This window comes from Musca autumnalis, unplaced genomic scaffold (genome assembly GCF_047663935.1).
Source record: "Musca autumnalis isolate F117 unplaced genomic scaffold, ASM4766393v1 scaffold_2, whole genome shotgun sequence".
Taxonomy (NCBI): Eukaryota; Metazoa; Arthropoda; class Insecta; order Diptera; family Muscidae; genus Musca; species Musca autumnalis.
This window is the reverse complement of record NW_027411755.1, coordinates 12,814,038-12,828,119: the sequence shown is the minus strand read 5'-3', so window position 1 is coordinate 12,828,119 and position 14,082 is coordinate 12,814,038. Positions and strand designations below refer to the sequence as shown.

Below are 14,082 nucleotides of genomic sequence, written 5' to 3'. Positions count from 1 at the left end.
AACCCTGCTTTTGACAGAAGTATAGGCCATAACAAGAAAAAAATTGTAATCAGCTGTAGGCATGTCACAGATTCCGATCGGAATGGTTTCAATTCCGTAATTTCATTTCTACAGACGGCAGCTACATTATTATTATTTATTATATATGATCTGTTCCAGAAACTGCAAGAACCTATTTTTTTACTATGATAACATTTTTCCCTTTATGTTATCGGACAAATTAGTAGATTCTTGCAGTTCGGGAACAAACAAATTATTATACATTATTGTACCATGGTAGCACCTTTACTATTGTTCCATGACGCAAATCGTTGCGAAATGAGAATACGATACATCAGTTGCTTAAAATCAATCTAAGGGTAAGTTTAATGAAATCTCATCTGGATTTCATTTGACGTTTAACCTATGGATTTGACAGTTGAAATCGAGTGGATTTCGTAAATGTAAACCAAGCATAACATTTAAAATTTGTTTATGATAAAGTACTACTATTGTTTGTTTACGTTTTGTATGTGATTTTATTCAGAATAATGAATTTTGACAACTAGAATAATAATCAGCTGTTTTTAGTGTAGTGCCTCTATTATTGTATCATGAGGTCAATCAAGCGAGTTGTTGAAAAAGTGCGTAGTGTTTGTCTGACGTGAACATGGTCTTGTCTGAGTTTGTACTTCACAACGAAACGATATTTGCGAACGTGTTATTTACAAAAAATCAACTCATCGTCAACTTTGTTAATTTTTCACAGGTAATTCATTTTCAATAGTTAATTTGTTGATTAAAGTCGAACGTTGATTGATTTCCGAGCTATATGAATTGTAATAGCCTGTTTATAGTACATATAACTTTTTGCAGATTTAAGGGCGAAACCTGTAGCTCTGCGTGTGCGTTCAAAAATACAAAAACAAAATACATGTATTTGTTGTTGTTTTCAATTTGAAATACATGTATTTTGTTTTTGTATTTTTGAACGCACACGCAGAGCTATAGGTTTCGCCCTAACCCTCTTTATGAGGATTCGTTTGACGTATTGACATTTGAAACCCACATTAAACGCATTTTACATTTAACACGTTTTATAAAACATCCATCATTTAAGTTGCCAATTCCATACCATAGATCTGTTCCTTTACGTTCAAGAATCTTCAAGTTTTACCACTTTTTACTCGAAAAGCGTTCCTTTACTTTAGACACCATACAATTCATATGGGAGCATTTTACAACTTTTACTACTTTTGCCGGTTTTACCATTTTCTAAAGTAAAGGAACAGACCACATATCTGTCAAATACATGACGCAAACTCCCAAAATACCTGTTTTAAGTGTATAATGCCAAGTTTACACTTGCGCTCTAAAATCCACAGGATTTCACGAAATCCTGAAATACACCCCGGTGTATGTTGATTTCAAACATATCACAATAATCAAGGTGGATGCATATGCGCAGCTGATCGAAGATGAATTTTCAAAACAAGTTGTTGTAAATTGAATTATACCAAGTTTACACTTGCGCTCTAAAGGCCTGCGTACATAAGCTGCTTTGCCTGATTGCCTTGCTTACCTGCTTCATTTCTGACGTAATAAAAATAATAGAATAAAGACGAAATTTCGAACTGGGTTGCCATCAGTTGGAAATTGGGTCGGCCTTCTTTGTTCTTTTATTTTTTTATTGAAGCAGCAAAGCAAGGCAATCAGGCAAAGCAGCTTATGTACGCAGGCCTTAAAATCCACGTCTAGCAAGACTTACACTTCTCTTTAAACAAAAATAGCGCCGAATAACACCCTATTCTCCTGTTTTCTGCCATACAATTTTGGCATAGTAGAAACTAACAACATGTTCATTATCATCTAAATACGCTAGCTGATACGTTGATTTGCTGCAGTTTTTGCCTTTTCCGTCATTTTTCGTTCCCGTATTTTTTAAGAAATTTGTATGGGGAAGCAATTTTAGACATTTCGCTCTTTTTTCTAACATTACCATTAAAAAAGTACGAGAACGTAATGAAAAATAGCATTGTAACAAAGTAATCTAATATTTTTTTCACATTGTTTAAAAATTTTGATTCAAAAATTTTTTGTTGCAGCAATGGACCATCTACCTTGTTTATTGTGATACGTGAAAAGTGTTGCAACTTTTGGTACTTTTTCAGTCACAAACAGGGTTGTATATCATGTGTACTGTGATTTCGATGTTGATTTCGCTGAAATCACGAAATGAGATGATTTCATTTTTGTATGCGAAATCATGATAACTTTTGCTTGATTCCGCGCGAAATCACGAAACGCCTTCGAAATCATGAAAAGACGCCGAATGTAAACCAAACATTAGTCATTCAAAACATACGACGATGTAGAACATTACAATTTTATTTCGAAAATTATCGTAAAATTATCTATGTATCGTATTAATTGTATAGAGAAGTCTCCCTTGTCCAATCTGGGATGTTTGTGGAACAATTATATATTAATTGTACATAGTACTAACAAATGAAAAAATAAAAAATAATTTTATCGTTGAGACATCATAATAATAAATTTTGGTAGATAAAATTTGTGTTCAGAACTTGCAAAATATTACTACTTGCAGCATGTTAATTGTTTATTCTGACACGTGAAATGTGTTGCAACTTTTGGTACTTTTTTACGCAAAAACAGGGTTGTATATCATGTGTACTGTGATTTCGATGTTGATTTCGCTGAAATCACGAAAAGAGATGATTTCATTTTTGTATGCAAAATCATGATAAATTTTGCTTGATTCCGCGCGAAATCACGAAACGCCTTCGAAATCACGAAACTACGCCGAAAGTAAACCAAACATAAGTGTAAAATTAGTTTTAAATCCGGTTATATGTAAACGTGTTATACGTTGGAAAATCGAATGTCGGCCAGGAAAAGTTGACTTTTCAATTATAGAGGACTATAGCCAAAAGTCGGCTATGATTTTTAGACTTAAAAATCGATTAATCGAATGTCGAACTTACCTATCCCTATCAGCTACTACAAACAAAGAAAAAAATCACCAATTACTACACAAAAAACATAAAACTTGAATTTTCCTTGTCGAGAAAAAGTGGTTTTTCGTCGGAACGAATATAAATTATAGTATTGCAATAGCTTATTTGCGATACATAAAGTTGAATTATAAAAACGACACTATAACTAATTCCAAACATTAAATTTATTCATCTCGAAAAAATATTGAATAACTGCGCAGTTTGTGTTTGTGTGTGTGGCAGAAGAGAGAAAAAAAAAGAAATATTAAATCCCATCCCATAAAATAATTACGTTTTATACACACAGTACATAGAAGAAAAAAAGATTTGTTTTTGTTGTGTTGATTAACTACTACTCCTAAAAAGATGGCTACACGTAAGAAGTCATTGTTGAAAGTTATCATTTTGGGCGATAGCAGTGTTGGAAAAACCTCGTTGATGAACCAGTATGTGAGCAAGCGATTCTCAAATCAATACAAAGCAACGATTGGTGCCGATTTCTGTACAAAGGAGGTGGTTGTCGATGATCGTGTGGTCACAATGCAAATTTGGGATACTGCCGGCCAGGAACGTTTCCAATCGCTGGGCGTTGCTTTTTATCGGGGAGCCGATTGTTGTGTTTTGGTATATGACGTGACATCACCCAACTCATTTAAAAATCTCGATTCATGGCGTGATGAGTTCTTAATACAAGCCAGTCCCCGAGATCCCGAACATTTCCCCTTTGTGGTCCTGGGCAATAAAGTGGACATGGACAATCGTCAGGTGTCAACACGAAGGGCTCAACAGTGGTGTCAGTCCAAGAATGATATTCCATATTTCGAAACATCAGCCAAGGAGGGCATAAATGTGGAGCTGGCATTCCAGACAATTGCCAAGAATGGCTTGGCCCAGGAGGCTGAAGTAGAACTCTACAATGAATTCCCCGATCAAATTCGTTTGAATGCCGATCGAAACAGTCGTCCCGGAAATGCTGATAACTGTCAATGCTAATTCTTAAGCTTTTAATTCAATCATTCTGATTCACAATGATGACGGCCTGCGCTACTGACTGGCTGCCTTCACAAGAGTATGCATGTCGTTATTAATGCTGAACGGTAATGCAATAGTTTGTCTTTTTGTTTTGATTCTTGTTTGTCCACCCACCCCACACTCAACTATCTTTATAATGCTGTTATGTTGAAACAAACGCCCCTATTTTTCTATTTCGCCCCCCATTTCCCTCCCTAAACTACAACAATTGAAATTTCTGATATGTTTTCATTTCCTATTCAATGTTTCCTTTATTTTCGGTGAATTTGAGGATATATTTTTTATTATAATTTTAAAACATAATTTAAGGAATTCTAAAAGAACAAGTAAACATGTCGCTGTATGTTTATATAAGATAATATTATATTCGATTATATAGAAGAATAAAAAACCTAGAAATTACACAAATTAAATCAAATTCTTAAAAAAAGCTAAAAAATAATGTTCTACACGAATAGCAAAAAAATAACGAAGAAAAACAACATCAAATCACAGAACAACAAAACCGAATGGAAGCCGTAGGGCCTTAGTAGCTTTTCGTGCTTTTTGTATTTTAAACAATTTTCTTAAGTATATTATAATAATAAACAAAAATAACTGTAATTAATATTCAAATAAAAGAACTATAAAACAAATATCTTTTGGGCATATATTTTCTAAGATTTGATAGGGAGGTGCGGGCAGTCTTTGTTGGTGCATTTTGCTTTGTTCAAAGACATTAGGCCTGTTCGATAACTTCGCAAGTAAAAAGTATTTGCGAGTTCTTGCAAGTACTTGTAACTACTTCTCATTACTCTTTTACTGAACATGTTTGTTTTGTTACCGAACAGCATTTTGTAAAAGTTTGTACAAATTTGTACAAACTTTTGGGTTATCGAACAGACCTATTGTGTTGTTGTTTGCAAATCATCATTAACGTCGTGTCACTCAATGAGAAAATCAGTGTTAATTGTGTATGGTGTGAACTTGTAGACACATATTTTGTATTAACTGACTGACTCTATTGCCTGTTATCAGTGCATAGACATTAAAGATTGACTGTGACTCATATTGTTGTTCTTGTCTTCATATTTACGAAAAAATGTTTAACTTGATTATAGCATTGTTTGTTGTTGTTGGTGGAGCGGAACAATATACACCGTGGAGATAAAGCTACCATATTTGAAATTCCATACAAAAGGTCATTTAAAATGGAATTTCAATATTTAATTTACAAACAAATGTAATAAATAAGAGTGTATCGTAACGAAATATAATGCGTTCATCCAGTTCAATAGTCAAAGTCCACACACGAGTAATTTCACGAGAAAATGTCATGAAACTATGTGTTTTTATGTGAAATGTATAATTTCAAGAAAATAGTGCGCACGCTTTCATGTGTTTGTCATATTTGATTTATTGCAGTATTGCTTTCTATATTCTTTCATGGCAATTTTATAGAACTCGACGGAGATCATTATTTGTAAAGAGAAAACATCAATACGTTTCTTTTCTCTTCATTAAACACGAACAGAAAACTTTAATACATACGTATTCATAAAAAAAGAAACATAGCTACCCAGCAAAGCAATCGTACCGACATCGTAACGAAATCGGAACAAAATTCGGACGATACGTCCGTTTTCGAATCCGAAATCGTAACGATATCTTAACGAAATTTGTATGAAGTGGTTGACATAATTTCGGAGCGAAAGCGAATCGATTTCGGTCAGAACTCGGAACGAGATCGGAAGAAAATCCTTGTGAAATTCGGAATTCGAATTTTTTCCTCCGAATTTTCGTACAGATTTCTGAACGATTTCGGAATAATGTCGTATGGAAATCTGATGTATCTTCCGAATCTTCTTAAAGATTTCTGAACGATTTTGGAATAATGTCGTATGAATATCGAAGGAAAAAATTTCTCTCTGACGCGTATCTAATGATTTTCACTGATATCATTTTGTAGTTATAGTAGAACAATGTAAACCTTGTGTACGAATATGTTGAGTCTATCAGCACTAGCTTAAATTATTATATGTTGCATTTATATTTAAAATATTTTAAAAATGGTATATGCGAATTTTATAACCAACCATTTTGTTTTTCGACAACAAACTAAAATTGGTCTGTTCCAGTACTGCAAGAATCTACTATTTTTTAGTATTTTTTCCGATAACATAAAGGAAAAAGTGTTATCGTAATAAAAAATAGTAGCTTCTTGCAGGTTCCTGGAACAGAGCAAATGTTTCTTGTTAGATATATACAAAAGGTGGTTGCTGTGCGAAGGGAAATTTGCTTCCGAAATATCGATCCGTATTCGTACCAAAACCGGAAGAAAAACATTAGCATATCCGAAGGGGAATTTACTTCCGACATTTTCTCCGAAATCGGAACAAAATCTGAACGATTTTGCTTCCGGAATTGTTCCAATATGTCGGACATCAGACATTTGGTTTGCTGGCTACGTAGAAGGCGCAACAGGTCCCGGTCCACACTAAAGTGATTTCAATGAAATAATTTCATGAAATTAGGCGTTCTCAGATTGAGTTCACTACAGCAGTTTCATAAAATTACTTTAGTATGGAACTCGATCTAAGAACGCATGATTTCATGATATTTTTTTTTTTTCAATGCTAATGCTAACTAATTAGCAAATAATGAATTATTTTTGGTCGGTTCCAGAACTGTAAGAATCTACTAAATTTTACTATTTTTTCCGATAACATAAAGGATAACATGTTATCGTAGTAAAAAATAGTAGCTTCTTGCAGGTTCTGGAACAGAGCATTTATATTTTAGACATCGTAAATATTAGTCTTGGTTCATTAAAATAAACTTTGTATATCAAAGCAAGTTTAATTTTTTCGTCTTGTTTACATATTTTGATATTTTAACTTATTTCTATTGTAGCAATTCCCGGATGCATCTACCTTCTTTTTTGTGTCAGCTTGCAACTTTTTGTATTTTCTAGCAACATGTTGCAATAAACAGAGTTGTATACGAGGATTTATGACGGATTTAAAACAAATCCATTCAATACGAGGATTTATTTTTGTATAGCAAATCTGGTGGATTTTGGTCAGATTTAGTCCCCGTCCACACTTGCGTGAATTTCATTCAAAAATTTCATGAAATGATTTTACTCTACTAATCCCGGTCCACACTAGAGTGATTTCATTGAAAACATTGCATAAAATTATGCGTCTCTAGATCGACTTCCATAGTAGAGTAAAATCATAAAATTGCTGTAGTGGGGAATTCGATTTAAGAACGCCTAATCTCATGAAATTTTTTAATGAAATTGATGCTAGTGTGGACCGGGACCTATGGACGTCGATCTAGAGACGCATTTCATATCAAAATTTCAGTGAAATTACTGTTTTTTGCCTGGTTGACCTTCTCTAAATAAATCCTCATTATTTGACGCATACACAATGGAATTGACATTTGAAATCCAGTGTATTTATTTAATCTGGTTATATGCAAACGTACTGTTGAGGGTTGTATACTAAAATAAAAAATATACGGTTAAATTATGATAATTAACTATTTAATTTTATTAAAACCTGTTTGATGTAAATGCAACTTTATTCGCTTACAGGAAGTTTATTAATAAATTGTTCCGGAAAAGCAAACGAACAGTCATATATTATAAGAGAAAAGAAAAACAAAACACATTAACACATGTTAGTAATAAAATTGGCGTTTTTTATCATAAGTTAAATATATGTATATGTTTATTATGGTAATATTTAGATAACAGAATTATTACACATGTACATGTGTAAAGGATTCTCATACTGTTACATGATAAAAATTTGACATGTAACTGAGTCACTTTATAAAAATTCCATTCGATCCGAAGAAAATACATTAGATCTGAGGGCGAAACCTATAGCTCTGCGTGTTGCGTGTGCGTTCAAAAATACAAAAACAAAATACATGTATTTCTTGTTGTTTTCAATTTGAAATACATGTATTTTGTTTTTGTATTTTTGAACGCACACGCAGAGCTATAGGTTTCGCCCTGAGGATTACATTTTGAGGAAAAAAAATCGCAGTTGATTGATCTTGACGAATACTAACGCACTTACATGGCGTCGAATAAAACACATATTTTCATTCGGGCGAAAATTCTTCAAGGTTCCAAATTATGTCGCAATATATAATGTGGAACACTAAGGTCAGCTTTTTGCAACCAATTTGTCAAATTCATAGTTATCGTGAATTTTTCGTATAAAAATATAAACAAAAATGTTGGCAACTTGAACTTTGAATCAAAATAGTCTTGTATAATTGATTTCATACAATTTATCCACAATAACAAACAAATTTTCAGATTGACGACGCTGGCGTTTCACGCCACCTTATACTTTCATCAAGGGTAGAACCAAGAAGATCTATTTACCGGCTCACTTAAGTAGAACAACAACAAACCTATTTTGGCCGAAAATTCTTCAAGATGTGTAAAGATAGCTCTGTTCCTTTACTTGCAAGAATCTTCAATTTTTATCACTTTTTACCCGAAAAGCGTTCCTTTACTACGGACACAATGCAATTCATATGGGAACAGTTTACAACTTTTACTACTTTTGCCGGTTTTACCATTTTTATAAGTAAAGGAACAGACCAGATTTTTACATTTTTATACAATTTATTCGAAAAAACTACCCAGCAAAAAGTTTGCATCAGCGGATGCAGTTAAATCACTAGAACAATTGCCGCTGGAGTACATCTTTTCCTATGAATTCATCTATGAATTTTACAAGAGAGCGCGCAGCTAGGATGCACTCCATTTTGCTTCCAAGGCACACATCTAGGATGCACTCCATTTTCGATCCAAATCACAGCCTTTGATGTAGTGTTTTGGATTGAATTTAAATGCAGTCTAAAGATGTTATAAGATGCAAGCCATTGCAAATATCAGAAAATAAATAAAATACATTTATTCGTGTAAAACAAGAATATTAACTTTATTACATTAACACAAATTATAAAAAATCTCCATTAAATTTGATCGTAACTAAGTCCCAATTTACATTAGGCGAGTTTACTTGCGGCAATTGTCAGTTTGTAGGTGAGAGAGGGTGCTGAGAGGCAAAGGGTTACCATATGCCTCACCTCTCTCTCCTACAAAATGACAATTGCCGCAAGTAAACTCGCCCAATGTAAATTGGGACTAAGTTTACTTCCTCTACTCTGCTTTTTATGACATCAAAATTGATATTGCTTCATCATCCAAATGGTTTTTTATTTTTCCTCCTACTTCAGTTCAGATTTCCAAACTTTTTTTGCTGGGTCTGTATCATGGCAGAACTACCAGGTAGTGGTATCACACCAGCTGATCGAATATGAAAAGTCAAATTCCTTTATAAAAAAAATTATTTTTGTTGCAATTTCCCCAACAACATAAAGAAAGTTTTGACATAACATATTCAGAATTTTACGATGCCTCTACCTGGGTATTTGTGCCATGCTCTGTATGTAAAATGGCACTTTTGTTGTACATATGAATTTGCATGTGAATGTACAAGCTACATAACATACGTAAAAAAGCAGATGGTCTGATGGCACCTTAAGCTGTGTTTTAGTGTGCGTCACGTCATTCGGACTTAAGAGGAGGTTACATGTCATTGATATGAAGAAGTCTTTACGGGAAAATGTTTTTTTTCCGAATGATATATTTATCCCTAATCTACATCGAAAAAGAAAATAAATGGTCTGTTCCAGTACTGCAAGAATCTACTAATTTTTACTATTTTTTTTTTTTTTGAAAACATAAAGATAAAAAAATAGTAGCTTCTTTCAGGTTCTGAAACAGAGCAAAATATATTAAATATCAAGGCATATTTTTATAAGGTATATGCATGAATTACAACAACTAACAAATTTACAAAAACAACATTGTTGTTATTGAAAATTTAAAGGCAAAGAAAATATTGAATAATGGGGTTGTTCTAAAAATTTTCTCAAGAAAAACATAAATACATTTTGAAAGTCCTCTAAAATAGAATAAATTTAAATCAAAATGTAAATATAAAGCATTCAGAACTGTCGTAGGTCATTTTTATTACGCGTTTACCATTAGTATTTATGGTAGCAAATTTCGAAGTTTCAAATTTCATGAGTAGATCCTATTGCATTAGGAAAACAAAAAAGAAGTAAAAATACAGCTGATTGTCACTTCTACCTTATATAAATGTGCTTTGTTAAATGTCGAATGGAATTTGACACTAACGTTACAGCCCAGTTCCGTCAGCTTGGTATTGCTGTTACCTTTTATTGTTCTACCATGCTTGTTTCATGTGCTTTGGTAGTATCAATTGTGTGACAACTGCCGTACGTACAACACATAGAATGCACCAAATCGCATACTCTTTCCAAACAGTTATTCGATAACCAAATTATTGAGTACTTGATTTCTAATTTCATCGAAAAATCTATTGTCGTATTTTGCATGTGTTGGATAGGAAAATGCATCTTTAAATTCAGTGATTAATATAAAGGTGCTAATAACGGGTCAATGTTAACAAACGACAGTAGTAATTAAAGTATTTAAAAAATAAGCTTTTAAAAATCCGTGAACTGTGATAAAAATATAAAATATTTGTTTCCAAACAAACAAAAATTAATAATTGAGAAAAGTACCTGTTTGCAAGAAAGTTTTTTCCTACTACCATATTTTACAACTGTGATAAATTTTCTCAAGGGTGGTTATAGCAATTTGCCAGTCTTTTTCTTGTCGAACTATTGTCTAACTCGAAGGTTGTTACGTACATCCAAATTTCTTTTATCAATACATTTTTTTCCCTCAATAATTTTGCGATAAACAAATTTATAGTTTTTGTTGTTGTTAAAATCTGGCGTTTTTTGTTTTTCAACAGGCAAGCCAGCTGATCTTTGGACAGCAGAGTGACGAACGGGGTTTTTGGTGTATTTTAGCAAAGTGGAAGTTCGCTAAACCCGAGAACAGCTGAACAGCATACACACACGCACACAGATCTTGCATAATGAAAATTTGGACGTCTGAACACACATTCAACCACCCATGGGAAACGGTGGCTCAGGCAGCGTGGCGAAAATATCCCAACCCCATGACACCGTCCATCATTGGCACCGATGTCGTTGAACGCAAAGTTGTCGATGGTGTTTTACACACCCATCGTCTGGTCCAATCGAAATGGTATTTCCCCAACTGGACCCATAAAATCATTGGAACAGCCAAATCATGTTTTGCCAGCGAACGTTCAGTTGTAGATCCCTCAAAAAGACAAATGATTTTGAAGACTGTAAATTTGACATTCTGCCGACACATATCGGTGGATGAAATCATATATTACGAACCACATCCCAAAGATCCCACAAAAACATTGCTAAGACAAGAGGCTTCAGTAACAGTACATGGTGTTCCCCTGTCCCACTACATGGAAGATATGGTCACATCCAACATCAGTATGAATGCGGGCAAAGGGCGTCTGGGCTTGGAATGGGTTATCGGAAGGATAAATGCCGAAGTAAAAGGTATTGCCGAAACAGCAGCAAAGAGCACAGATGATTTGATAATGACAACGCGGCGTTCCCTGGATGATATGACCGAAAGTGCACGAAAAAGTATGGATGAAATAAGCGCGCAGGCCGCTAAGCATATGCACATTTAAAAAGTATAAGCTAGAAGAATGTCAGGAAGCAGTGCCACCATTGCAAAAACAAAGCTCGCTCAACAATTGCTGCGCTGTGCCAGAGCAGCAGCAATAGGAGCATTATTCTGTAGAATATGAAAGTACTGCACCTAGTTAGGATTAGAATACATCGTAAAGAAAAGTGTTACCAAGAGAAGAAGAACAGTCAGTCCATGAAGTGTGGAAGAAAAAGATAGTACAACTTTTTGCGAAATGTCAAAGAAGAAGATGAAGGAAACTTTCGAAAAGTTGTCTTTTCGCAAAAACATAAACAAAACAAATCCATTGCTGTGTGGCCGGTCTCTGTTCTAACGTTATTAATTTTATTTTTTGTAATGTTTACAATGTTCTTAGCAATAGTATGGTTTCTTTGCGAAAAAAAACAATGTTTTATTTTTTGTTCTTTTAAATGACATTTCCGAAACTACAGTAAACAAAAGCTACTTTCCTTTCAAGCCTTTCTTCAGAGTTTTTAAAATAAAAAACCATAGAAATTACTATTTATTAATCTTAATGTCTTAATCTAAATAGAGTCGCCATTTCTCCTAAATTAATGCTATATAAATATGCCATGCCGCAGCCAATTGTCTCAATGCCCAACAACATAAAATTGGTGTTTTGTAATTTATCATAAAAAGGAAAAACAAAACAAAAATAAGAAGTATATTTACCAATTCTAATTTCTAAGTTATTATATGAAGATGAATTGTTTATATATTGTATATGTATGTATGATGTGAAGAAACGAAGCAAAAAGAAAAAAATGCAAAAAAACTGTGCGATAAATACTATACCTATATTACCGATACATGAAGCTATATTTATGAAAACTTAAATAAAACCAACATAGTTTTCTTTTGAAAAAACAAATCTATTTCAATGTTTATTTTTGTAGCAATTTTTTTTATGTATGTATGTACATATGTAGGTGTGAATACACGTGAGTGTGATGTGAACAAGTTGGCAACAGGAATTAATGCGTATATCAGCACAAATTTAGCCATGCTTGTCGCGTGTAACATTTGCCCACGATGATACTTGATAATACATCGACGATGCTAAATCAAATCATATGCATGTATGTATGTGTTTATAAATGTGACAATAACAACTCATAAGACTGATTGGATTTCCACTTGAAGATCGCCTAATAGCAGCTAAGTAGGATTGCTCATGAAGAAGATCATTATAGGTTCTCATAGGTACTCCTGATTTGTTGTTGAATGGGAATTCCGATGCAATTGTACATGAAATATGTCTTCATAAATCTCGTATGGGGGAAAAGATCGTTAGAGGTTCTCAAAGGTACTCCTGAGTTGTTGTTGTTGTTCCATATCGTCATTTGCTTTGTGTTGTTTAAACTTCGTCAAAATATTTCAGTTGCATTGTTCCTCGAAAATTCAACTAAATGCATCAGAAATAAAAATTAAACATGTTTGCTTTTTACCTGCGTTAAAAATGTGTATTTTTGACGTTTTGAGACACGTAGCTTCACAGTTTTTAAGTACTACGGTCTTAAGAAACATAATACTTCACACATTTGCAATCATTTGCCAAGCAACTGACGATATGGAAGTCAGGGTATCCTCGATTTTCGTTAGTATCTCAAAAATTACTTGGAGCATAGCACTACAGATAGTCTTCTCATAGAAATCATGGTGAAGAAGTGAAGATCAATGTGATTTTTATAAATGAGCTAATGAGGGGCCTTCCATATAGTAGAAAACATCCGTAAGGGTCTTCTATAGAATAGAAGACCTCCGTAGGGGTCCTCTATACAATACCTCCGTAGGACTCATCTATAGAATGGTAGACCTCCGTAGGGTTCATCTATAGAATGGAAGATCTTCGTAGAGGTCATCTAAAAAATGCCTTAGAAGACCTCTGTAGATATTTTATAGAATAGAAGACCTCTGTAGGGATCTTCTATAGAACAGAAGACCTCTGTAGGGGGGTCGTCTATAGAATAAAAGACCTCTGTAGGGGCAGAGCTCCGAATACTCCCTCAAATTCCACTCGCGAGTGAAACTCTTCTCAAATTCGGACAAGATGGGTGGGGCAAATTGGCCCCTCGCCACCACCAAACAAAAACTTACCCCATCCCCAAATAAACTTGTACCAAACCACCAGGAAAATTTTATAAAAAAAATTACCATCTCCCCCCAAATTTTCACTCGCGAGCAAATCGTAGCTCTTTGTATGGGTATTCTATACAATAGAAGACCTCTGTAGGGGTCTTCTATAGAATAGAACACCTCTGTAGGGGTCTTCTATAGAATAGAAGACCTCTGTAGGGGCTTCTATAGAATAGAAGACCTCTGTAGGGGTCTTCTATAGAATAGAAGACCTCTGTAGGGGTATGCTATAGAATAGAAGACCTCTGTAGGGGTATG

The 14,082-nt window shown here is 34.0% G+C and overlaps 2 protein-coding genes across 3 annotated transcripts; both read left to right on the top strand.

The window, feature by feature from the left end:
• Window positions 1-2,844: 2,844 nt before the first annotated feature.
• Rab7 (RAS oncogene family member Rab7) lies at window positions 2,845-4,663 on the top strand. Its single transcript, XM_073967009.1, has one exon. The coding sequence runs from the start codon at window positions 3,363-3,365 to the stop codon at window positions 3,987-3,989; it is 627 nt and encodes a 208-aa protein (XP_073823110.1). The 5' UTR covers window positions 2,845-3,362; the 3' UTR covers window positions 3,990-4,663.
• Window positions 4,664-10,378: 5,715 nt separating this feature from the next.
• Window positions 10,379-12,559, top strand: slmo (PRELI domain containing slowmo). Of its 2 annotated transcripts, none has more exons than XM_073967007.1 (2): window positions 10,379-10,516; window positions 10,895-12,559. In XM_073967007.1, the coding sequence occupies exon 2, from the start codon at window positions 11,021-11,023 to the stop codon at window positions 11,666-11,668; it is 648 nt and encodes a 215-aa protein (XP_073823108.1). In that variant the 5' UTR covers window positions 10,379-10,516; window positions 10,895-11,020; the 3' UTR covers window positions 11,669-12,559. The 2 variants fall into 2 exon arrangements, with proteins under 2 accessions (XP_073823108.1, XP_073823107.1); XM_073967006.1 differs by having other exon boundaries at window positions 10,397-10,775.
• The last annotated feature ends 1,523 nt before the right edge of the window (window positions 12,560-14,082 follow it).